At 42.6% G+C, this 27795-nt stretch overlaps 1 protein-coding gene across 1 annotated transcript in view; it reads left to right on the plus strand.

Annotated features, from left to right (window-relative positions):
* Positions 1-27795, plus strand: part of LOC106609934 (catenin alpha-2) — a 767831-nt gene that overhangs the window by 591898 nt on the left and 148138 nt on the right. Inside the window, exon 9 of the mRNA XM_045722643.2 lies at positions 8147-8299. Within this exon, the coding sequence (XP_045578599.1) occupies positions 8147-8299 (153 nt within the window). The remainder of the gene's footprint in view (positions 1-8146; positions 8300-27795) is intronic.

Below are 27795 nucleotides of genomic sequence, written 5' to 3' on the forward strand. Positions count from 1 at the left end.
CACAATAGACATCACAGTATTCAAGGGAAGGCAGACTGAAGTCACTGCAATTGTGTTTTATCAGTGTCACCCATTTCATATGATGATATGACATCAGGACATAGGTCGAAGGTGGCTGATGGACAAATAACCTTTTCACAATACTGAACCGAGTCCGAGATACCATAGTTGATGCTGGATAAGACCATTTGAAAAATAAAATATATCCGTTTCAGTTTAGGTTGGCACGATAGTGTGATAGAGTCAGCGTAGTCCAACTTCCAACACCAACTCATCTCTATGGTGATACCATACGACCGCACATGATACATTACTTTAATTATCCAAATGTACAGTACAATGATAAAGGTATACAGAACACCGTCATTTTGGCAATCACACTAGTAGAGTAGAAATAGTACTAGAGTAGTAGAGTAGTAGTACAGTTGTAGTGCCTGCTCCAAATAACTTAGGAGGAAGATTTACCTAGTAAAATATGGAAACGCTTATATTATAAAAGTGGAAACCCTTATATTAAACACCAATGCTGTTCACTAAGTTGATGGTTTATATTTAGAATAATGTTTTACAGCTTTGTCATTCTATTTTTTGTATCTTATTTGATTATTTTATGTATTTTACATGAGATAATTACAGACACCTGTGATAATCTGAAGTACCCCAAAAGGCCACTAGTTGTCTTGTGATTACCCTACATAGATCAAGAGAGTGCAGATGGACGAGAGAGAGAGGGAGTGAGAGAGAGATGGCTGAAAGATTTAAGTGGGAGTCCTGTGGGGTTCGGGCATTGGAATGCTGATGGTTCAGAGAGGAGAGGAGAGAAAGAGGAGGAAAATGACTCTACTGTATCATCCCTTCTTTCAGTCTGTCTAACACCTCAACATCCCTTTGAGGGATTGCCCAATACTATGTCATCTAACATTTACTATTGAACATGAATATTATAACATCAAGTGGCGGTTTCCTGGACACAGATTCAGTCTAATCCTGAACAAAACGTCTATGGATATTCTCCATTTTCAGTCCAGGGTTAGTCTTACTCTGTGTCCGGGACACCGCCCCTATGTATACAGATATAAATGGCGGAGTATGTTCATTCCAACATGATATATATGTTGTATGGTGTATATACAGATCAATTATGAGATGTATTCAATCAGACTCAGGACTATAGCACACTGACAATGGGAAAAGTCCTTAAAATCAAAATCTCTTATTAAAGGCTATTAACGAGGAGGCTAGAGTTCATTAAAAGTCAAAGATGAGATTATTAGCATTATTAGGAGATGGATCATTAACTAGGAGCGCACTCCCATCTCTCTCTCCAAATTTCATGCACAGGTACCCCGCAACCCAAATGAACATGGCACATTGATTGCGTTACAAAAGAAGTCTCTTTCCAAACACTCTTATCGAATGTTATTTGTCACGTGCGCCAAATACAACAGGTGTAGACCTTACAGTGAAATGCTTACTTACAAGCCCCTAACCAACCATGCAGTTTTAAGAAAATACCTAAAAACAGTAAGAGATAACAATAACAAATAATTAAAGAGCAGCAGTACATAACACTAGAGGGGCTATATACAGGGGCTACTGGTACAGAGTCAATGTGCGGGGGCACCAGTGTCAAGATAATTGAGGTAACATGTAGGTAGAGTTATTAAAGTGACTATGCATAGATAATAACGAGAGTAGCAGCAGCGTGGAAGAGGGGGTGGCAATGCAAATAGTCTGGGTAGCCATTTGATTAGATGTTCAGGATTCTTATGGCTTGGGGTTAGAAGCTGTTTAGAAGCCTCTTGGACCTAGACTTGGCGCTCCGGTACCGCTTGCCGCGTGGTAGCAGAGAGAACAGTCTATGACTAGGGTGGCTGTAGTCTTTGACAATTCATCACACACTCGCTCACTCACTCACTCACACTCACTCACTCACTCACTCACTCACTCACTCACTCACTCACTCACTCACTCACTCACTCACTCACTCACTCACTCACTCACTCACTCACTCACAAGTATGCAGCTCTGGGTGTTAGACCGTATGCTATAGTGTACAGTGTAGCAAAAAGTATTGCAACGTGAAATCAGATCTGATCTTCTTATGGGACACTAGAACCACCATAGGCCAACGGCCACTGATGTTTGATTTTGTTACATTTAAAAAAATCTGCCCCCCAAAAATCCTATGACCTGCTCCTTCCCTGACTTTTCCTAATTGTTACTATTTTACACTGCTCATTTGTCAAAATTTTGAAATCACAAACAGAAAAGTATTTTGAGTCTTTTTACCTGTTTTTTCACACCTATTCCTTAATCCGCCAAGACAATGTGCTGTAGGACGTTGGTACCGAGCCAGACGCTAATGTGTCCTCTCTCTCTCCTCACCGAATGAATGACAAATGGATGAATGGATGATAATTGTGCACCTTACTTCACAATTGAATTTGAATTAGTGTCACGTCCTGACCATAGCTGTTATTTTCTATGGTAGAGTAGGTCAGGGCGTGACGGGGGTTTTCTAGTTTCGTTTTTCTATGTAGTCATGTTCTAGTTTTGTATTTCTATGTTGGGTTTTGTTTGGGATGATCTCCAATTAGAGGCAGCTGGTCATCGTTGTCTCTAATTGGAGATCATACTTAAGTAGGTTTTTGAGTTTGTGTATGTTTCAACTCTGCGTCACGGTTTGTTGTTTTGTTCTTTAGTTTATGTGTATGTATTGCATAGTTTCACAGTGAAAATAAAATGTGGAACGACACACACGCTGCACTTTGGTCCGCTCCTTCCTACGACAACCGTGACAGGGACAGTTTTATTTACTGTAACTCTATTACTAATCACTTGTATTGTAGGGAAAACGAAAACATACAGTAGGCCTTTAGAATAATGCAAAACATACAGTGCCTTGCAAAAGTATTCATCCTCCTTGGTGTTTTTCCTATTTTCTTGCATTACAATCTGTAATTTAAATGGATTTTTATTTGGATTTAATGTTATGGACATACACGAAATAGTCCAAATTGGTGAAGTGAAATGAAAAAAATTACTTGTTTCAAAGAATTTAAAAAAAGAATAATGGAAAAGTGGTGCATGCATACAGTTGAAGTCGGAAATAGACATACACTTAGGTTGGAGTCATTCAAACTAGTTTTTCAACCACTCCACAAATGTCTTGTTAACAAACTATAGTTTTGGCAAGTCGGTTAGGACATCTACTTTGTGAATGACACAAGTCATTTCTTCTGTTAGGCTAACTGATATAATTTGAGTCAAGTGGAGGTGTACCTGTGGATGTATTTCAAGGCCTACCTTCAACTGTATGTATTCACCCCTTTGCTATGAAGCCCCTAAATATGATCTGGTGCAACCAATTACCTTCAAAAGTCACATAATTAGTTAGATTGCACATAGGTGGACTTTATTTAACTAATTATGTGACTTCTGAAGGTAATTCATTGGTTGCACCAGATCATATTTAGGGGCTTCATAGCAAAGGGGTGAATACATACAGTTGAAGGTAGGCCTTGAAATACATCCACAGGTACACCTCCACTTGACTCAAATTATATCAATTAGCCTAACAGAAGCTTCTAAAGCCATGACATCATTTTCTGGAATTTTCCAAGCTGTTTAAAGGCACAGTCAACTTAGTGTATGTAAACGTCTGACCCACTGGAATTGTGATACAGTGAATTATAAGTGAAATAATCTGTCTGTAAACAATTGTTGGAAAAATTAGGATTGTCAGGAATTGTGAAAAACTGAGTTTAAATGTATTTGGCTAAGGTGTATGTAAACTTCCGACTTCAACTGTATATACTGAGATAATGTGACAGATCATGTGACACTTAGATTGCACATAGGTGGACTTTATTTAAGTGTCACATGATCTGTCACATTATCTCAGTATATACAGTTGAAGTCGGAAGTTTACATACACCTTAGCCAAATATATTTAAACTCAGTTTTTCCCAATTCCTGACATTCCTGACAATTCCTGACATTCCTAATTTTTTACAACAATTGTTTACAGACAGATTATTTCACTTATAATTCACTTTCTCAATTCCAGTGGGTCAGATGTTTATATACACTAAGATGACCGAGTTGCCAAAACTATAGTTTGTTAACAAGACATTTGTGAAGTGGTTGAAAAACTAGTTTTAATGACTCCAACCTAAGTGTATGTCTATTTCTGACTTCAACTGTATACACCTGTTCTGAAAGGCCCCAGAGTCTGCAACACCACTAATTAAGGGGCACCACCAAGCAAGTGGCACCATGAAGACCAAGGAGCTCTCCAAACAGGTCAGGGACAAAGTTCTGGAGAAGTACAGATCAGAGTTGGGTTATAAAAAATATCCGAAACTTTGAACATCCCACAGAGCACCATTAAATCCATCATAATTTTTTTTTAATAATTTGGCACCACAACAAACCTGCCAAGAGAGGGCTGCCCACCAACCTCACGGACCAGGCAAGGAGGGCATTAATCAGAGAGGCAACAATGAGACCAAAGATAACCCTGAAGGAGCTGCAAAGCTCCACAGTGGAGATCGCAGTATCTGTCCATAGGACCACTTTAAGAGCTGGGCTTTATGGAATATTGGCCAGAAAAAAGCCGTTGCTTAAAGAAAATAAGAAAAAAACACGTTTGGTGTGTTTTCAAAATGCATGTGGGAGACCCCCCCAAACACATGGAAGAAGGTACTCTTGTCAGATGAGACTAAAGTTGAGCTTTTGAGGAAAATGCTATGTCTGACGCAAACCTAACAGCTCACATCACCCCAAGAACACCACCCCCACAGTGAAGCATGTGTTGGCAGCTTCATGCTGTGGGGATGTTTTTCATCGGCAGAGACCAGGAAACTGGTCAGAATTGAAGGAATGATGGATGGCGCTAAATACAGGGAAATTCTTGAGGGAAACCTGTTTCAGTCTTCCAGAGATTTGAGACTGGGACGGATGTTCACCTTCCAGCAGGACAATGACCCTAAGCAGACTGCTAAAGCAACACTCGAGTGGTTTAAGGGGAAACATTTAAATGTCTTGGAATGGCCTAGTCAAAGCCCAGACCTCAATCCAATTGAGAATCTGCCGTATGACTTAAAGATTACTGTACACCAGCGGAACCCATCCAACTTGAAGGAGCTGGAGAAGTTTTGCCTTGAAGAATGGGCAAAAATCCCAGTGACTATATGTGCCAAGCTTATAGAGACATACCCCAAGAGACTTGCAGCTGTAATTGCTGCAAAAGTATTGACTTTGGGGGGGTGAATAGTTATGCACGCTCAAGTTTTCAGTTTTTTTGTCTTATTTCTTGCATCTTCAAAGTGGTAGGCATGTTGTGTAAATCAAATGATACAAACAAATGTTTTAAATTCCAGGTTGTAAGGCAACAAAATAGGAAAAATGCCAAGGGGGGTGAATACTTTAGCAAGCCACTGTATCCTTGATTCTCTCCAGCGAAGCAAACAATGCCAGCCCACTTAATGAATGACAAATGGATGGAATGGGCAATAATTGTGCAAGTTACTTCACAATCACATTTTAACTAGGCCTAACTGAATGATAAGGCGGGTAAAGAGGTTGATTTAATATAGAACAACAATAGTGAAATGATGAGTTTGTGTTATGCCTATTTATCGGTGTTGGCGCTCATGTTAATAATTTGACTGTGCGACTTGCGGGTTGATACCGTTCTCTTTAATGTTTTACTTTGTAAAGGTAAGCTCTATTACTAATCAAATGATTTGTAAGGGAAATGAAAACATGCTATGTGTTGCAGTAGGCCTTTAGAATAATGCAAAACATATACTTGACTCTTTCCAACTTTTTAAGCAGAAAACAAACAATGCCAGTCAGCCTGCACAGCCGGCCCATCGAAACTACACGTAAACTATACCAAAACGAATTTCACAGATAATACGATTTAGCCTATAGACAAGATTAAATTGATTATAATCTGATGAGTGACAATATTAGACCTATCAGTTGTCAAATTGTACATGAAGAGATGGGTGCATTGTGAAGTTTCTATATGCAGGGAAAGGATCATCACTTTATCAAATCCTCCTTCATTGTCACTTGCAGGTAAAACATGTTGATTTCTATATAGTATAAGAAATAGCATATTCTGCCGTTTCTATTACACTTACCTGTCAAATAACTCGCATAATTCACTTTTTCCAAGAATATCCGTGCCGTCAATGCATTCATGACCACTTGCGCGGTAGCATTGCTTCTGGCTACTAAGCAAAAACGAGTAACATAATAAACTTTACATTATAATATTCTATGTATTTATGCAATCCATCCTTTACAATTGTTCATGCACTGGTGCTTTTGTTTAAGAATACAGCAAATCATTTCACCTGTGCACCTGGCTGGTTATATTATTATCTTTTTAATTTCTGCTTGGTCAAAAGAAGCTATAACTGGACTTTATTAATTACTATAACTCTATTACAAATCAAATCTACAAATAAAGTTGTTCAAATGGATTACACTGTACTGTTTTTATTGTACGGGAAACGAAAATAGGCTATAGGCCTATGTTTCTTCTAGAACTTCGTAGAATTACACAAAACACATCCTTGACTCCATCTAAACAAATAACTATTGTTGTAAAAAAAAAACATGTATTGATATATTTCAACAATATTTCTTCCTGCAATGAATCCTTTATAATTGTTTATGCACTATTTATCAAGCGTTGGTGCTTATGTTTGCTGCACCTTGTGAGTTGATATGCATCTGATGCTTATGCTAAAGAGGACGCCCGACAACGTTCTCTAGCGGGTACTTATAGGCTGAAAGGCCAAGCGGTTGTAGCGTTAAAATATTTCCTACCTATTGAACCCAGCACAAGATTTTGGCTATAGCTGAGTTGCTTATGTAGGCCTGTCATGTCCTACAGCTCTTGGCCGGCTTCTAGTCTGTCTCCCAAATGGATCCCTATTCCCTATGTCGTGCACTACTTTTGACCAGGGTCAATAGGGCTCCGGCCAAAAGTAGTGTACCAAAATATCAATTTTGGAGGCAGACTCCTAGTCTCCCCTCAAAGAACCAGCGTGATGGATTAAAACTCCACAAACCATAATTCATCATTACTGTCCCTCCACTGTGGCTTGGCGGTTAAGATTTTAATTGGTCGGTGGAGGGGTGAGTGTGCGTGTTTCACTGACTGATGTGTGTGTGCGTGCGTTTGTGCGTGTGAACGAGCTTGACTGACTGATGATTATTGCTGGTTAGGAGCCAAACGCCCTTGTCAATCATCGGCACCCCCATATCTCCCTCGCTGCCCCTCTAAATCTTTAGTTCTTTAACACCAGGAACATGGTGCAATAATGTTTTCTTTATAGCGTAATTATGAATGATTGCATCAGAAACTAAAGTGAAGTCCCCACAGTAGTTGCTCATTCATTCAAATGGCTTTAGTCTGATAGTCGTGAAATTAAACTTCACAAGACTAGTCAATTGACTCCTTTGAACCGCTACTCCAAAGACATTTGACTGGATGGGAGTGTGTATCTGTGTGTGTGTGTGTGTGTGTGTGTCTGTCCTTCCTGCCGAGTGTGTGTGTGTGTGTGTGTGTATTTGCGTGCTTGCTTGCCTCTGTTAGTCTCCAAGGGTCCATATGCCCAAGTCCTTCTCTTAGTAAGATAAAGCACCTGTCTACTGTCATTGTACTGACTCTATTCCCACTAGTCTGTTACACTGTCCGATATGAAGAGACTGCGAATACCATCAGTGTCCATTTAGCAGGGAAAAAGGCTGTGTTCCTTGACAGTTTTGCAAAACGATTCCATAAACAAATATATGTCGCAAAGTGCTGGCCTCGTAAAAGGTCTCATGGGGAAAATGACACCTCGCCGGCAGCCATTTTACTATTTTATGACCTCCTGCCGCTGCTGATCCTCTCTTTCCGTTTCCTCATCTCCCCGTTCTCCCTCTCTCTCTCTGTCTCTCTGTCCCTCTCCCCTCGCTCTCTTTCTTGCTCTGTCTCCCCTCCCTCTTCCCCTTCCACCTCTCCCCCTCACTCTCTCTCTCTCTCCAATAATAAATATGTTATACTTTATTGGCATGGAAAGTTAAAACACTTAGTAAACACAAAGTTAAACCCAATTTGTCTCTGTCCCTCCAGTTGAGGAAGGCGGTGATGGACCACATCTCAGACTCGTTCCTGGAGACCAATGTGCCGCTGCTGGTGCTCATTGAGGCGGCCAAGAGTGGCAACGAGAAGGAGGTCAAGGAGTACGCACAGGTGTTCCGGGAGCATGCCAACAAGCTGGTCGAGGTAAGTCACAATTTTTCCCCTTGTCCACCCCGGTCTCACTACCCCCCCCCCCCCCCCCCCCTCCCCAATATCCCTTCCTCAGTTCCCCTTGTACTGCAGAGTCGTGATGTGCTTATCTGAGACACCATATGGAGGTATAGGATGTCAATAATGCATTCCCAGACAGTACAAGAGAGAGCAGGAAAATGTCAAGGAAGCTTCCACTTAGCTACTGTAGATCAAAATGAAAAGTTTGTTAGTCAGTCATTTTTGTTTGTCAAAGTTCAAAAGGTCAAAGTCAGAAGGTAATTCTTATTGCATTACTATGTATACGTTACCAGTAGAAAGCCGCACTATCATGACATTCAATAAGAGAGCTATAAGCAGACATATGGGGTGCAGTCTTCATATACCTTTTAAAGGGGTTTTCAAGTTTCATTGACAGATTAAGGATAGATATGTAGGATATAGCAGAGAAACTGGGTGGCGGAATGAGGGTTCGAACCACTGACTCCAGGAACAGATGTGGTCTGGGGTCAGCAGCACTAGCACTAGACCAGCCCTAGGTACACCTTGATGTAGCCTTGATCTAGTAAGGAACAGACACCTTTGTTTGATGTATTATGGTCACATAACACACATAAATGCTATTACCCACACACCCTTTTCACATCGACACATACATTTCATACACTCTCTATTATGTCTAGATCAAAGAGTATCTGGCTGCCAGACAGCTCATGTGTGCTTCCCAAATGGCAACCTATTCCTTATGTAGTGCACTATATATTTTTTTTAACCCTATGGGTCCTGGTCAAAAGCTGTGGACTATGTAGGGAATAGGGTGCCATTTGGGACGGAACCACTTTCTGACAGCCAGGCAAAGTGCACTCTGTTCTGGTGAAGATCGATTCTGAGTCACGGTTGCCTGGCAAGGTTAAAGTAATTCCGCTGCCTAAAAATAATAAAGCACCCTTTGCTGGCTATAACAGCCGCCCAATCAATTTGCTTCATGTTCTTAGTAAACTGAAGGAGAAAATTGGGTTTGACCAAATACAATGGTATTTTTAACTACTGACTTCCAGCATGCATTTAGATAAGGGCACTCAACTTGTACTGTATTGACTCAGATGACAGATGATTGGTTAAAAGATACGGGTAATAAGATGATAGTTGGAGCTGTATAGTTAGATTTAAGTGCAGCCTTAGCCAGTAGAACCCAGAGAGTGTTATTCAATGGAAGCTTCTCTAACACCAGATATGAACAGTACGGTGTCCCTCAGGGCAGTTGTCTTGGGCCGTTACTCTTTTCTATTTTTACAAATGATTTGCCACTGGTTTTACACAAAGCTAGAATGACCATGTATGCGGATGATTCCACACTCTACATGTCAGCACCCAATGCCAGTGAGCTCACTGAAATTCTAAATAAGGAGTTAGAGTCAGTATCAGAATAGGTGTTAATACTAAACTGGTCTTAAATACAACTAAAAATAAAAGCATTGTATTTGGTTCAAATTCTCAAAGACCTAAAACTCAACTGGAGTTGAAGAAGCTAAACTCCTAGGTATAACATTGTATGGTCAATTATCATGTTCAAGTCATATTGACAAAGTTGGTGTGAAGATGGGGAGTGGTCCTGTGTAGCTCAGTTGGTAGAGCATGGTGCTAGCAACGCCAGGGTTGTGGGTTCCCATAGGGGACCAGTATGAGAAAAAAAAATTATATATGAAAATGTATGCACTCACTCAAGTCGTTCTAGATAAGAGCGTCTGCTAAATGACTAAAATGTAAAAAGAAGTGAGTATATCTGTTATAAAAAGATGTTCTCTGTTTTTGACACAAAAAATCAACTGTATTAGTTGTTCAGACTCTGGTCCCATCTTGATTACTGTCCAGTAATATGGTCAAGTGCAAAAGACCTAGCCAAGCTGTAGCTGGCTCAAAACACATACAGAACTGACATCAACAACATGCATGTCAGTCTTTCCTGGTTGAGAGTTGACTAGATTAACTGCATCAATACTTTTTAGGGTGAGAAATATTATTGTGTTTACATTTCCAAATTGTCTGTATAATCAACTTACATATAGCTCTGACAGACATACTTACCCAACAGACATGCCACCAGGGGTCTCTTCACAGTCCCCAAATCCAGAACGAATTCAAGACAACGCACAGAGCCATGATCACATGTCAAGTTACTCAAGCAAACAGCAAAAAAAAATAAAAGAATAAAACACCATACAACTCAACGCCTCTTCCCAATCTGACCTAGTTGTAATGTTTATATTAACGTTTGTAAATGTATGTAAATAGTTTTTTTGTCTGTAATGTCTTTTTTGTTATGTGTCAGACCCCAGAAAGACTAGCTGTCGGTCGCCATTGGCATCGGCTAAAGGAGATCCCAGTAAAAAAAATGTACCATTCACCCCCATGAGGCTGAGTTCCCTCTTTCTCTGTCTTAGTCTCTCTCTCGCTCTCTCTCTCTGAGGGTTCGAGCACTCCACAACTCCTTCTCTTCCGAGAAATGTTCAGTTCAATTTGGGCTTGAGTTTACATGATGTTCCCTCTATGCTCGTTGTAACGTAATAGAGGAATAAAGAAATGATTGAAACGGAATGTAAGTGGAGCTCTTTGATCGACGGGCAGGCAACATTCAAGGTCATCCCGTTATACAGTGAATATTATTATATAACATTTTTACGAACAGAAACTTTCCCCTTAGTTGATCCTGCTTCAAGTGTTTTTATCAACTCAGGGCAGTTGGGAAACTGATGCTGTATCCTAAACGGCACCCTCTGTGAAGGGAATAGGGTGCCGTTTGGGACTCGGCCTGAAAGAGAGCGATAGCTTGCCCTTAGCCTTATTAACATGATAACCTGTTTGTTTTCATCTGAGCTTGGTCCCCTTCCTGAAAGACTCGCGCGTGCACGCGCACATACACGCACACACACATTCATTGGCCTTCTACTAGTACGTGACATATCAATGGCTCCTTCCCAGACAATGGGTGGGAAGGAAGAGTGAAGGTTATTAAATGATTTGCAGTTGCTGTAGTGGAGCCGAAATGAAGGGCTATTAGAAGGGCATTTAGCTTCGAAACACCAGTCAGCCAGGCAGAATGCAGTCTGACAGCCCACACACACTCAAACACACACACAAATAAGCAGGAACATGCAGGTAGCCTAGTGGATAAAGCGTTGGACTTGTAACCGAAAGGTTGCGAGCTCAAATCCCCGAGCTGGCAAGGTAGAAAATTGGTCGCTCTACCCCTGAACGAGGCAGTTAACCCACTGTTCCTAGGCCGTCATTGAAAATAAGAATTTGTTCTTAACTGACGTTTGTAGTTAAATTAAGAGTAAAAAAAATAGGCACGTACATACCACCTACAGTATGTGTCGTGGGGTTCATGTTTTTTTTTAATGAAGGGTCATTTATGGTAATCCTGGGATGTAGTCTTCACTAGCATTTGACCCAATGTATACACACACTCACACACCACACTCACACATTATCTCCATACAGATGGATGGCTTAACGTGTTAGTTCAACGTCGGTTTCTTAACCTCTTGGGGCTAGGTGGGACGCTAGCGTGCCACCTGTGGTGCACTCCATCAACAGCAGGTGCATTTCAAGAGCGGCAAATTTGAATCCAAATAAATGTCAAAATTCAAATTTTTCAAAAATACAACTATGTTACACCATTTGAAAGATAAACATCTCCTTAATCTAACCACGTTTTACGATTTCAAAAAGGTTTTACGGCGAAAGCATAAATTTAGAGTATGTTAGGACAGTACATTTACAAGAGTTGTGTGTAATGTTTTGTCAAGTCAAAGACAGGGTCACCAAAACCATAAAACCAGCTAAAATGATACACTAACCTTTTACAATCTCCATCAGATGACACTCCTAGGACATTATGTTAGACAATGCATGCATTTTTAGTTCTATCAAGTTCATATTTATATACAAAAACAGCGTTTTACTATGGCATTGATGTTGAGGAAATCGTTTCCCTCCAATAACCGGCAGTCAAGTCAGCGTCACAAATTAAATAATTAAAATTAGAAAACATTGGTAAAATATTATATTGTCATTTAAAGAATTATAGATTTACATCTTTTGAACGCAATCAACTTGCCAGATTTAAAAATAACCTTACTGGGAAATCACACTTTGCAATAATCTGAGCACTGTGCCCAGAAAAATACGCGTTGCGATACAGACTAGACGTCATGTTGGGGAGATCTAAAATCGAAAATACTATGTAAATAATCCATTACCTTTGATTCTCTTCATCAGATGTCACTTCCAGGTATCACAGGTCCATAACGAATGTAGTTTTGTTCAAAAAAGCTCATCATTTATGTCCAAAAATCTCCGTCTCGTTAGCACATGATGTAAGCCAGCCGGACTTCTCGTCATGAACGAGGGGAAAAAATATATTTCCGTTCGTTCAAACATGTCAAACGTTGTATAGCATAAATCATTAGGGCCTTTTTTAACCAGAACATGAATAATATTCAAGGTGGACGAATGCATAGCCTTTTATAACGTATTGGAACGAGGGTACCCAACATGAAGTAGCGCGCCAGGTGTCTAATGGGACATCACCGTTCCATGGCTCTTGTTCGGTCAGATCTCCCTCCAGAAGACTCAAAACACTTTGTAAAGGCTGGTGACATCTAGTGGAAGCAATAGGAAGTGCCAAAATATTCCTAAACCCCTGTGTTTTTCAATGGGATAGCTTTAAAGTCAATACAACACATCAGGTATCCACTTCCTGTCAGAAAATGTCTCAGGGTTTTGCCTGCCAAATGAGTTCTGTTATACTCACAGACACCATTCAAACAGTTTTGGAAACTTTAGAGTGTTTTCTATCCATATATAATAAGTATATGCATATTCTAGTTACTGGGTAGGATTAGTAACCAGATTAAATCGGGTACATTTTTTTTATCCAGACGTGCAAATGCTGCCCCCTAGACCCAACAGGTTAAAGTGTATTTAGTTGCATTTGATAGCACCGCGTCTGAAAGTACTGCACATCATGTACAAATAAATGGATCGCAATCGCACACACCCTATTAGTTTAATGGCAGTATTTATATACACATTTCCCTTCTTTTGGATGGCAGAGTATGTTCTAAGTGTGCATTATACACATATGAATGAACGGGCAATGGCATGTGGTGTTATTCGTATGTTCATATACGCACTTAAGCTGTGTACACTACACAACTTTCAAAATCCTAAAATCGCTGACCCTCTCACGTTAATCAACCATCTTTCCTGTAGTTTTTTGTGTGTTTGCGAACATAGCGGTGAGCACACTGAACGATGTGGCACAGACTGGGGGGTTCACACACACCAAGATTCTTCACTTGGTCGTGAGGATTGTCGATACCACGCTGTCTCGCAATAGCAATGATGCGACGATGCGATTAGATTTAACGTAGATACAATGAGATGTGGCTCAAAGCAGCATCATAAACATTCAGTCAGACACTCACACTCGCTGTACAGAGTTGAACTATCTAGCCGACATTTTGAATTGAGTAACATTGCTTGTGAACTTCAGAGCTGTAGCAATTTGACGCTTTGGCTTTTGTTAAAGTACAAACGCATACTAGTAGTAGTAGTCATGGCTTCTGCTTGAGAGTCTACACATTCTGGGTGACGCTAAACAACGTCATCGTCTCACTGGCTTCTTTCTCTGGCGAGCTCTCATTGGCTATTGCTGATCACCGTTCTCAAGACTTGTTCGTTGCACATTAACGCTACAAGAGCATTGCAGATTTTGTGCCGATAAAATCCAACGTTTGGAAATATCGGGACGCCTGGGACTGCTCTAACACGAGATCGGTAGCCCTCAGATTGTGTCTCTGACCTGCTCACATTGAACGAGTGTCAGTCAAGGCCACGTGCCCCCCGAGTATGCGACGACATGGGTTTTTTTGTCGCCGATCTCAAAAACTTGTCTGGGACAGCTAAATCGGGGGCCAAAATCATGTAGTGCACACCCGGCTTTAGATGTGTTTGATAGCACCATATTGTGATGGAAGTAGGTTATGTTCAAATAGATGGCTGTGTATTGGCGTGATTTAATTAGATCTAATGTATGTATCGCTATAACTCTCTGATCTCGTCAGAAGCTGCTATACATAGTTGATATACATACCTGGCATAAATTTCCCACGCATCCATTTTCTCTAAGAAAGTTGTGTGTTATCAAAAGTCATTGTCATTTGCCGTCATTGTCATTTGTCATCGTTGTCATCATCATCTTCATCATCATTACAATGCTGTTAGATCCTACTGAAGAAAGGAGAGACATACGTGTAAGCTATTAGCCGGTTGCTCCCTCCCTCTAACTCACCGAGGTCAACATTGATCAGTGTTCAGTATCAAACGGGTTGTTGCCATGTTGGATCTGCCCTTCATCAAGCCTTTTTTGTCTCTATTTGATCTTGTCTGTCTCGGGCCCCAAGTTTCTCCTCTCGCCCCTAGCCCCGGGCCCTCTGATCACCTTGCACAGTCCCAAGTTCAACCTCACCCCCACTCCCCCCTTAATCGCATCACCCTCATTAGCACCTGCCTGACCAAGGCAGAGGAAGCCACTAATTACCAACAAGATAATTTGATTGGCTGAGACAGGAGAGGACCGGAGAACAAAGGGGAAAAGAAGACATAATGAATATAATGTAATAGACCTCAGCGCTGTAGAAAGGAAAATATTTATGATGAACTTTTGTATGAACTTAATTAGCACAAATTGGATTGGGGCTTTTGGAGTTAGGAACACACTCGCTCTGTCTGGTTCGCCGTCAACCTCCACCCCACATCAGCCTCTTTATTTCAACTTTCAGGTCTTAATATTATGGAATGGGACAGCTTTTTGGCAGGCGGGAAATGTTACTCCGTGAGTTGGCCAAGGAATTGGACCTAACTGGCTGTGGCTGGGGTTTGGGATATACGGCGTATGACAAGCTTTAGCTACACTTCTCATCATTGTGATATTGTACTGCCAGTTGCCCAACTTCAGCCATAGTATGCACTTATTCATAGGGAGAGAGGGAGAGGGAAGGAGAGAGAGAGGGATAGTGAGAAAGATTGACAGTGACAGAGAAAGATTGACAGAGAAAGAAAAAAAGAAAAAAAGAGAGAAACTATTAGAGACTTCCAGTGTTAGGGTTCTGTTGGCCAGCTACAGTGGTGTAAAGTACTTAAGTAAAAATACTTTAAAGTACTACTTAAGTAATTTTTGGGGGTATCTGTACTTTACTTTACTCTTTATATTTTTGGCAAATTCTACTTTTACTTCACAACATTCCAAAATAAAATAATGTACTTTTAACTCCATACATTTTCCATGACACACAAAAGTACTCGTTACATTTTGACAGGAAAATGGTCCAATTCACACACTTATCAAGAGAACATCCCTGGTCATCCCTACCTCCTCTGACCTGGCGGACTCATTAAACACAAATGCTTTGTTTGTAAATTATGTCTGAGTGTTGGCTATCCGTCAATAAAAAAAGCAAGAAAATGTTGCAGTCTGGTTTGCTTCAAATAAGGAATTTGAAATTATGTATACATTTACTTTACTATAGTACATTTTAGCAATTCCAGTTACTTTTGACTTTCACTTTTACTTGAGTCATCTTCTATTAAGGTATCTTTACTTTTACTCAAGTATGACAATTTAGTTATTTTTCCACCACTGGCCAGCTACACTCCCTGTGTTAGGGTTCTGTTGGCCAGCTGCCCTCTCTGTGTTAAGGTTTTGTTTTCCCATCTGCTCTCTCTGTGTTAAGGTGCTGTTGGCCAGCTGCCCTGCCTATGGTAGGGCTGGCTAATTATGTGGCTACAGATCTCTCATCAAATCCCAACACTCCCGTAATGAGTCGTACCTCTCCCTGACCCGCCATCCCAGAAAGACTTCCAACGAGGAGAGCCTCGTCCGGCTTCAAAGACCAAAGCCGCCGCTATTCCCTCCCTCCCTCCCCTTCTCCTTCTCTCCTTCTCCTCCACTATAGTTGATACCCTATTAATTATCTCTCCCTCATTAAACAATAAAGGCTCTCAGTCTCCATTATATTAGCGCTGACCAAAACCCTGACACGCTCTCATTAACTGAAACACAGGATGAACATTATTTAGTCCCAGCTATCAAATTGCCTCCCGTCTTCTGTTCTGGGGGAAACATTTATTTTATTATTATTGTGAGGCGGTAGTATATTAGCTTGGTCGTTACCCCTGTTGGACATCACAAGGACGTTGCAGTCCATCACTATTCCAATGTTAAAGCAAGGTCCCGTCCCTGACCTTGGCTCGACATTGGCAGGAGGCCACTCTGGAGAGAGACTCATTATGGTCCCATCCTTAGGGCCTTTTTCCTTTGTGTTTCTGTGCAGGACCGTCTGAAGATGGCTACCTCTGCCCTCTTCTCTCTCAACTCTATACTAACCAATCAGTGCCTGCCTCTGTACTCCTTTTGTCTGTCTGAAAGAATTCTAATATGTGTTGCTATTTTTCTTTCACCTATTTTTTCACAATGGGCCAATGTCAGTATTAGTGCACGGTCCCATCCTTTCCAGTTTGAATCGTTCAGATAATGTGTATGAGATAGGTTAGGGTTTTTCCCTCACAAATTAGCCACAACACGATACAATAGAGCTACCTGTTTAAAGCTAACAGCCATGCCGTGCTTACCGGTTAAAAAGGACTTATGGCGGTTAAAATCCTGAGACAAATCCCCTTCTCTGGCCTTGTGTCCCCTGAACTTGCCCCCTAGCCTCACTTCTTGGACCACATGCAGTCATGACCCTTCTCTTACCTCCTCTTCCACCCCATATTCCATTTTTTAATCTCCTTCCCCCATTTTCTTGTACTCTGACTCCCACTTCAAAGCAGCCACATTTGCTTCACCAGTTCTACCCCCCCCCCTCTCTCTTTCTCTCTTTCTCTCTCTCTCACTCTTTCTCTCTCTGTCCCTTTCTCTCGCTCTCTCTTTCTCTCTCTCCCTGTCTTGTTCCCTGCCTGTCCTCATTAATATGATGTCTCAATGGTCCCAGTCCTCAATCTGTGGTTTATTTGTAGTACGACGTCCCATGATAACATTACACCCCTTTGTAGTGCTTTTGTCCCTTAACTCTCTGCTTTGAATAGCATTTGTTTTACCCCTACTCTTGATTTAGTTTCTCTGTCTCTTAATATTTGAACGCTAGCTCCTATTAATAATGCATTGTTTACAATAGGCCCAGTTTAAAAAGAGTGGGTTTTAATAAAGTTGGAAGGCACTGCCTAGTTACATTTTTTATATTTGATTTTTTATCTTAGACGATTACTATCGCTGGGATTTTAGAAACCATAAAATAGCTATGTATTTTTAGCCTTAGTTATTCCTGCACTTCTAGCCCGACCTTTAAGAATCGTGTCTTAAATGGACTTCACTGCCCTATACAAGTGAAAAGTGAAAAGCAGCTGTCCATGTTGTTCATTGGTGTTTCTCTTTAAACTATAACCTGGACTAAACCAAAAGCAGTCAAAGGCTAATAGACTGTAACCTGTAATCTTACAAGTACATGGAAGCGCACATCTCCCCTGTCCATTTTCTATGTAATCAGCAGTAATAAGACCTACCAATGCCACCAACACTGTTCCCATTTGCAATTTCAAAGTAGCAGTTAAGTGCCATTCTCCGTTCACTGTTGAAATATTGCCCCCCTTACGCAAAAGGACTTGAAACGCTGTTTTAATTTCTGCTGCATCAGTTCATTAACTCGCCATCCTTTAGATTTAAAGCAGTGACCTTACTCGGGGATGGGAGGGAAAGAGAGACCGAAGACATCGAAGGGAGGAAGAAAAAAATTGGCGGTGATTATGCAGAATCGATATGGGAGTTGAATGTAACCAATATCGGATCGGCCTTCGGAGCGTCGCGAGACTGACTGCGGCAGTAAATATTATCCCGGGGTGCGGAGTGCATTAAGCTGCCGTGTCGGGAGACAGCGGTGGGGGGCCGGGCGGATGGATGGCTGTTGGAACAAGTCTATTTGTGATGACCCAGACCTTTGGGCAAATGGTTAATCCCTGCTCCGCTCAGGAGTTATGGGCCTCAGAGGAAATCTGGGTGCAGGAGATGGGAAGCAGCAGACAGCTTTTGGAGGGATTGAGAAAGAGATACATCAACACCCCTCCCCCTCCCTTGCTAAAGATGCTATTTTAAGATGTGTTTGATCTGCTCCGAGGTTAAAAGAATTAGTCATCAGAAAAGGAACTCTATTAGATTGGCATCTCGTCACCGGTCACACCTGTTTTCCAGATGATCTGCGGTCGCCTGATACCGACCCTACGACCCTACAGGGGGATAGACATATCTCAAAACACAAACTAGATCCATCCACCACACGGTGTCAGAAATCTCCTGTGCTCAGCAATCATAGGTGACAGCTGTGGATTAATAGGAGGTTTAAGGAGATTTAACTGTGATGTAGGGTAATCTTATCAATAAAGCCACAGGCTACAGCTAATACGTCGCAGCTGGGGTGGAAATCGCAGCAACTGGGATTGGGACTGGAACAGCCGTAGCCTTGGTGGCTATCAGCAACACAGACTGACTGACGTTCTGAAAAAAATCCCAAGGTTTCCTTTAATCCCGGTTGAAAGGTTCCCGGCATCAGGAGGGAATAAGTAGGAAATAAAAGAGTCCTCAAACCAAGATTTTTGGGAAAACCTGGGAATTTGGGAAAGTTCCAGAGTTATAGAGCGATTCCAGTCTTCAATATGTCCGTTTGGAAACCACCACTTCTTCCGTTGTTGTGTTGGTTACATATTTAAAGAGGTTCCTTTGGTAGATGTATAATTTCTCACTGGTCACAATTATTTATTTAGCTGATATCTGCTAGCTGGATATGCCTCGTGGCAGTAGTGGTACTAGGTCTGTCCCCAGGCATTCACGTCCATTTGTTTGGCCTTGAGCGATAGAACCTGTCTAAATGAGACATGTTATTTTTGCTCTGTTGCTGATGTGAACTGTTCGTTCCTATAGTCCCCGTGTGTGAGAGGAGGTATTTTAAGTGGCAGGGAATTCTTTCATTACGCAAGGTCAACTGGATAATGATAGCATCAATGCAGGAACAAACACAGCTAACGTTGATTAATCTATAAGGAGAAATCTGTCATTATTACTTGACTCTTAGAAAAGTATAATGCCAACCTTAATGCAGGAACAAACACAGCGAATTGATGTATATTTTAGGAAAGTTTTGTCTTCATTACTTGAAGCGTTCTTAATGAATTTGATTAATATGAAGAAGAGGGTACAATGTTCGACCTATTTGTAGTCTACTAGTATCCTTTCCCTAGATATCTAAAACAATTAAGTGAAGCCAAACCACCCGGGCCTGTTCCAGTGTTGCATTGCCACAGGGGGTTTTGAGATGTACAGGCCGATTAGCCCCAAATTGAAAGGCCGACCCACGGAATTAGCCTTTTCATCTCCAGTCTAGAATACAGTAAACTGCAGCATAGCCCATTATGTCCTGCCCAGGTCCCTGTGGACCAGCAGGGACAAGAGAGAGGGCAGAGGGAGGGAGGGATAGAGAAAGAGAGAGAATGGGCAGAGGAAGGGAGGTAGACAGAGGTTTGGGATGGAGAAAGAGATGGAGGGGTCAGAGAGAGGGAGGGAGAGAGAGGATGGGATGGGAAGAGTGTTGGGACGGAGACAGAGAGGGAGAAATCAGCCTACTACTGGAGATCTGGCCAGATGTTTGCTCTGGGAAACTTCATGGAGAGTCCCGACTGCATGAGCTACAGTATATTAGCCCAGTCCTCCTCCAGAAATATCCCAGCTAGCAATATCACCTCCAGTTGACACCTCTCCTCTAAAGGCCATTTTAGTGTGGAAACGCGTCTGCAACGAATGCACGCCGGGGGAATTCCTGTCATGTTTTGCCGATATGACACTAAGTGGATTATACGAGATTAAGTACAACAAAGGGTCCGATTAATGTATAGTTGCTTGTGCTTCAAGATGGGGTTGGTGTGGTCTTGCGGTGTGCAGTACCCATGTCTAGACATGTTACATTTTCTCCTAATGGCTGTCAAGGCTTTCAAACGCCATTTGTTTAATCTCATCAGTGATGGATCATCGTGTGTTTGTGATGAAACATCATACTCAGGTCTCGACACCAAATGGCATCATATTCACTTTATAGTGCACTACTTTTGACCATTGCCCATAGTGCACTATATAGGGAATAGGGTTCCATTTGGGACATAGCCCGGAACTCATGTGAAGAGGCTGGTTGAGTAGTCAGAGCTCATACTCAAAGTACATAACACACTACCGTTAGTCAACTCATGGCAATTCTGCTGAAAATAATATAGAGAGGGGGAAGGAAATATTTAAATTGTCGCTTCATATGACTGAAGGACATCAGAAACTCAACGTCCTTATGTTTCACCCCCAAAAACCGAGACAGGACGTAAACAAAATGTTGCGACCAGACACCAACATCAATTGGTTTGTGTAGCGAAGCAGACACACAGTGACAGCGCCACATACAATGTCTGATGGCTACATGCATAGAAATTGAATTATTAGAAGGGACATTCGCGTTCAACTCAATGTACCATGATGGGTAGACTGGCGTTAATTTAATTCTATGCTTACGTGTTTCCCAGGCCTATCTGTCGATCTCATCCTGTTCTTATTCCCAGTGATTGACGATGGCGGGATGCACACATGTTCCACCGTGTTGCTGACATGTCCCAGTTAATGTTCATACATTAGTGACAGGAAGCAGCAGCCATACCCGGGTTCAAAAAAACATTTGAAATCTCCCAAAGCCTTTGGAGCGTTTGCTCAAGCCTGCTGTAAGTGCCCGATGGGCGGGTTTCTGGGTTTGCCAATTGAGCATCGATAACATATCTGAAATGTTTTGAATACTATTTGAACCCGGGTTTGTCGAGCCCCGGCTCTGAAACGGGAAAGTAAATATGAGACACAATGCTAATGCCTCTGGAGGCCCTCAAGTGCCTATTCTCCACCCTCGCCTTCTGCTCCAGCTTGCCATAAAACTCAAATTAAAGTCTATCTCCATTTCATCATGGCCCAGTGAAGGATGGAAGAGGGGCCCTCTGTCTCCCCTAACTGTCATACACACACAGGATCACACAAACACTCATACAGGACCATAAATACACCTTCACCGTAGCACACACGCTAGACTGCACACACCTGACTACGGCGACAGGCATCCCCAATGACATCTACCTCTCGCATCAGATCAATCCCTCAAATCACTCTCTGACAGATTCAAAATCACACACACACACACACACACACACACACACACACACACACACACACACACACACACACACACACACACACACACACACACACACACACACACCTCAGTCATCTGGGTTTACACTGACACTACAAAGACAATCACTGTGAGGAGATAGATGCTGGATAATAGGAAACATACTAAGGGAGAAGTAATATCAGCAGTGGTTGTGCGTTTTAGACAGACCTTGATACCTCTCGGTGTAAATGTGGTATAATGTTCAATTTCCTCTTTATCCCTTTGTCTATTAAAATTAATTGACCAACCACGGACCAGGGCGCGAGGGAGGGATGGATGAATGAGGAATGCACTTAGACCCCAGAGAGCTTGTATGTAAGAGAAAATGGCTTATTTTGTAACCGATGATAGATACATTTCCACTGAGATTTTAGGTCTAGAATCACAAAAAAAGAATAGGACAGGCCACCATAGAAACAGAAAAGAAATGGACCGACAAAAGAAAATATATATATATATACAGTTGAAGTCGGAAGTTTACATACACTTAGGTTGGAGTCATTTAAACTCATTTTTCAACCACTCCACAAATTTCTTGTTAACAAACTATAGTTTTGGCAAGTCGGTTAGGGCATCTACTTCGTGCATGACACAAGTAATTTTTCCAACAATTGTTTACTGACAGGTTATTTCAATTATACTTCACTGTATCACAATTCCAGTGGGTCAGAAGTTTACATACACTAAGTTGACTGTATGTTTAAACAGCTTGGAACATTCCAGAAAATGATCTCATGTCTTTAGAAGCTTCTGATAAGCTAATAGACATAATTTGAGTCAATTGGAGGTGTGGATGTATTTCAAGGCCTACCTTCAAACTCAGTGCCTCTTTGCTTGACATCATGGGAAAATCAAAAGCAATCAGCCAAGACCTCAGAAGAAAAATTGTAGCCCTCCACAAGTCTGGTTCATCCTTGGGAGCAATTTCCAAACGCCTGAAGGTACCACGTTCATCTGTACAAACAATACTACGCAAGTATAAACACCATGGGACGAGTCCTATTTCGACACAACCTGAAAGGCCGCTCAGCAAGGAAGAAGCCACTGCTCCAAAACCGCCATAAAAAAGCTAGACTACGGTTTGCAACTGCATATGGGGACAAAGATCGTACTTTTTGGAGAAATGTCCTCTGGTCTGATGAAACAAAAATAGAACTGTTTGGCCATAATGACTGTCGTTATCTTTGGTGGAAAAAGGGAGTGGCTTGCAAGCCGAAGAACACCATCCCAACCGTGAAGCATGGGGGTGGCAGCATCATGTTGTGGGGGTGCTTTGCTGCAGGAGGGACTGGTGCACTTCACAAAATAGATGGCATCATGAGGGAGGAGAATTATGTAGATATATTGAAGCAACATCTCAAGACATCAGTCAGGAAGTTAAAGCTTGGTCGCAAATGGGTCTTCCAAATGGATAATGACCCCAAGAATACTTCCAAAGTTGTGGCAAAATGGCTTAAGGACAACAAAGTCAAGGTATTGGAGTGGCCATCACAAAGCCCTGACCTCAATCCTATAGAACCTTTTTGGGTAGAACTGAAAAAGCTTGTGCGAGCAAGGAGGCCTTACAAACCTGACTCAGTTACACCAGCTCTGTCAGGAGGAATGGGCCAAAATTCACCCAACTTGTGGAAGGTTACCCGAAACGTTTGACCCAAGTTAAACAATTTAAAGGCAATGCTACCAAATACTAATTGAGTGTATGTAAACTTCTGACCTGCTGGGAATGTGATGAAAGAAATAAAAGCTGAAATAAATCATTCTCTCTACTATTATTCTCCCCTGACCCATCTGTCTATCGCCTCCTTTGAATTCCATGCTGTCACAGTTACCAGCCCTTTCAAGCTTAACATCCTTATCATTTATCGCCCTCCAGGTTCCCTTGGAGAGTTCATCAATGAGCTTGATGCCTTGATAAGTTCCTTTCCTGAGGATGGCTCACCTCTCACAGTTCTGGGTGACTTTAACCTGTTAGCGCTAGGGGGCAGTATTGACACAGCCGGATAAAAAACGTACCCGATTTAATCTGGTTACTACTCCTGCCCAGTAACTAGAATATGCATATAATTATTGGCTTTGGATAGAAAACACCCTAAAGTTTCTAAAACTGTTTGAATGGTGTCTGTGAGTATAACAGAACTCATATGGCAGGCCAAAACCTGAGAAGATTCCATGCAGGAAGTGGACTGTCTGACAAATTGTGTTTCATCTTGGCTCTTTTTATTGAAGACTGAGGATCTTTGCAATAACGTGACACTTCCTATGGCTCCCATAGGCTCTCAGAGCCCGGGAAAAAGCTGAACGATATCGAGGCAGGCTCTGGCTGAAACACTTTATCGCTTTTGGCAAGTGGCCGATCAGAGTACTATGGGCTTAGGCGCGTGCCCGAGTCGACCGAATGCTTTATTTTCTTTCGTCTGTTTACCTAAACGCAGATTCCCGGTCGGAATATTATCGCTTTTTTATGAGAAAAATGGCATAAAAATTGATTTTAAACAGCGGTTGACATGCTTCGAAGTACGGTAATGGAATATTTAGATTTTTTTTGTCACGAATTGCGCCATGCTCGTCACCCTTATTTACCCTTTCGGATAGTGTCTTGAACGCACAAACAAAACGCCGCTATTTGGATATAACTATGGATTATTTTGACCCAAACCAACATTTGTTATTGAAGTAGAAGTCCTGGGAGTGCATTCTGACGAAGACAGCAAAGGTAATAACATTTTTCTTATAGCAAATCTGACTTTTATGAGTGCTAAACTTGCTGGGTGTCTAAATAGCTAGCCCTGTGATGCCGGGCTATCTACTGAGAATATTGCAAAATGTGCTTTCACCGAAAAGCTATTTTAAAATTGGACATATCGAGTGCATAGAGGAGTTCTGTATCTATAAATCTTAAAATAATTGTTATGCTTTTTGTGAACGTTTATCGTGAGTAATTTAGTAAATTCACCGGCAGTGTTCGGTGGGAATGCTAGTCACATGCTAGTCTACATGCTAATGTAAAAAGCTGTTTTTTGATATAAATATGAACTTGATTGAACAAAACATGCATGTATTGTATAACATAATGTCCTAGGGTTGTCATCTGATGAAGATCATCAAAGGTTAGTGCTGCATTTAGCTGTGGTTTGGGTTTATGTGACATTATATGCTAGCTTGAAAAATGGATGTCTGATTATTTCTGGCTGGGTACTCTGCTGACATAATCTAATGTTTTGCTTTCGTTGTAAAGCCTTTTTGAAATCGGACAGTGTGGTTAGATTAACGAGAGTCTTGTCTTTAAAATGGTGTAAAATAGTCATATGTTTGAAAAATTGAAGTTTTTGCATTTTTTAGGTTTTTGAATAACGCGCCATGGGATTACACTGGCTGTTACGTAGGTGGGACGATTTGGTGCCACCTACCCTAGAGAGGTTAAAGAAGCAATAAAACTGGCCTTCTTTAGACTAGTTGAGTATCTGGAGCATCAGCATTTTGTGGGTTCGATTACAGGCTCAAAATGGCCAGAAACAAAGCACTTTCTTCTGAAACTCATCAGTCTATGCAAGCGTCCCACCTTGCCCATAGAGGTTAACCTCCCCACGTCTACCTTTGACTCATTCCTCTCTGCCTCCTTCTTTCCACTCCTCTCCTCTTTTGACCTCACCCTCTCACCTTCCCCCCTACTCACAAGGCAGGCAATACGCTTGACCTCATCTTTACTAGATGCTGTTCTTCCACTAATCTCATTGCAACTCCCCTCCAAGTCTCCGACCACTACCTTGTATCCTTTTCCCTCTCGCTCTCATCCAACACTTCTCACTCTGCCCCTACTTGGATGGTATTGCGCCGTCCCAACCTTCGCTCTCTCTCCCCCGCTACTCTCTCCTCTTCCATCCTATCATCTCTTCCCTCTGCTCAAACCTTCTCCAACCTATCTCCTGATTCTGCCTCCTCAACCCTCCTCTCCTCCCTTTCTGCATCCTTTGACTCTCTATGTCCCCTATCCTCCAGGCCGGCTCGGTCCTCCCCTCCTGCTCCATGGCTCGACAACTCATTGCGAGGTCACAGAACAGGGCTCCGGGCAGCCGAGCGGAAATGGAGGAAAACTCGCCTCCCTGCGGACCTGGCATCCTTTCACTCCCTCCTCTCTACATTTTCCACTTTCTACCACTCTAAATTCCAAGCATCTGCCTCTAACCCTAGGAAGCTCTTTGCCACCTTCTCCTCCCTCCTGAATCCTCCCCCCCCCCCCCCCTCCTCCCTTTCTGCGGATGACTTCGTCAACCATTTTGAAAAGAAGGTCGACGACATCCGATCCTCGTTTGCTAAGTCAAACGACAGCGCTGGTCCTGCTCACACTGCCCTACCCTGTGCTTTGACCTCTTTCTCCCCTCTCTCTCCCGATGTAATCCCGCGTCTTGTGACGGCCGGCCGCCCAACAACCTGCCCGCTTGACCCTATCCCCTCCTCTCTTCTCCAGACCATTTCCGGAGACCTTCTCCCTTACCTCACCTCGCTCATCAACTCATCCTTGACCGCTGGCTACGTCCCTTCCGTCTTCAAGAGAGCGAGAGTTGCACCCCTTCTGAAAAAACCTACACTCAATCCCTCCGATGTCAACAACTACAGACCAGTATCCCTTCTTTCTTTTCTCTCCAAAACGCTTGAACGTGCCGTCCTTGGCCAGCTCTCCTGCTATCTCTCTCAGAATGACCTTCTTGATCCAAATCAGTCAGGTTTCAAGACTGGTCATTCAACTGAGACTGCTTTTCTCTGTGTCACGGAGGCTCTCCGCACTGCTAAAGCTAACTCTCTCTCCTCTGCTCTCATCCTTCTAGACCTATCTGCTGCCTTTGATACTGTGAACCACCAGATCCTCCTCTCCACCCTCTCCGAGTTGGGCATCTCCGGCGCGGCCCACGCTTGGATTGCGTCCTACCTGACAGGTCGCTCCTACCAGGTGGCGTGGCGAGAATCTGTCTACGCACCACGTGCTCTCACCACTGGTGTCCCCCAGGGCTCTGTTCTAGGCCCTCTCCTATTCTCGCTATACACCAAGTCACTTGGCTCTGTCATATCCTCACATGGTCTCTCCTATCATTGCTATGCAGACGACACACAATTAATCTTCTCCTTTCCCCCTTCTGATAACCAGGTGGCCAATCGCATCTCTGCATGTCTGTCAGACATATCAGTGTGAATGACGGATCACCACCTCAAGCTGAGCATCAGCAAGACGGAGCTGCTCTTCCTCCCGGGGAAGGACTGCCCGTTCCATGATCTCGCCATCACGGTTGACAACTCCATTTTGTCCTCCTCCCAGAGTGCTAAGAACCTTGGCGTGACCCTGGACAACACCCTGTCGTTCTCCACTAACATCAAGGCGGTGACCCGATCCTGTAGGTTCATGCTCTACAACATTCGCAGAGTACGACCCTGCCTCACACAGGAAGCGGTGCAGGTCCTAATCCAGGCACTTGTCATCTCCCGTCTGGATTACTGCAACTCGCTGTTGGCTGGGCTCCCTGCCTGTGCCATTAAACCCCTACAACTCATCCAGAATGCCGCAGCCCATCTGGTGTTCAACCTTCCCAAGTTCTCTCACGTCACCCCGCTCCTCCGCTCTCTCCACTGGCTTCCAGTTGAAGCTCGCATCCGCTACAAGACCATGGTGCTTGCCTACGGAGCTGTGAGGGGAACGGCACCTCCGTACCTTCAGGCTCTGATCAGGCCCTACACCCAAACAAGGGCACTGCGTTCATCCACCTCTGGCCTGCTCGCCTCCCTACCTCTGAGGAAGCACAGTTCCCGCTCAGCCCAGTCAAAACTGTTCGCTGCTCTGGCACCCCAATGGTGGAACAAGCTCCCTCACGACGCCAGGACAGTGGAGTCAATCACCACCTTCCGGAGACACCTGAAACCCCACCTCTTCAAGGAATACCTAGGATAGCATAAAGTAATCCTTCTAACCCCCCCCCCCCCCTTAAAAGATTTAGATGCACTATTGTAAAGTGGTTGTTCCACTGGATATCATAAGGTGAAAGCACCAATTTGTAAGTCGCTCTGGATAAGAGTGTCTGCTAAATGACTTAAATGTAAATGTAAATGTAATTATTCTGACATTTCACATCCTTAAAATAAAGT

The sequence above is a fragment of the Salmo salar genome, chromosome 08 (assembly GCF_965601325.2).
Source record: "Salmo salar chromosome 08, fSalSal1, whole genome shotgun sequence".
NCBI classification, from domain to species: Eukaryota; Metazoa; Chordata; class Actinopteri; order Salmoniformes; family Salmonidae; genus Salmo; species Salmo salar.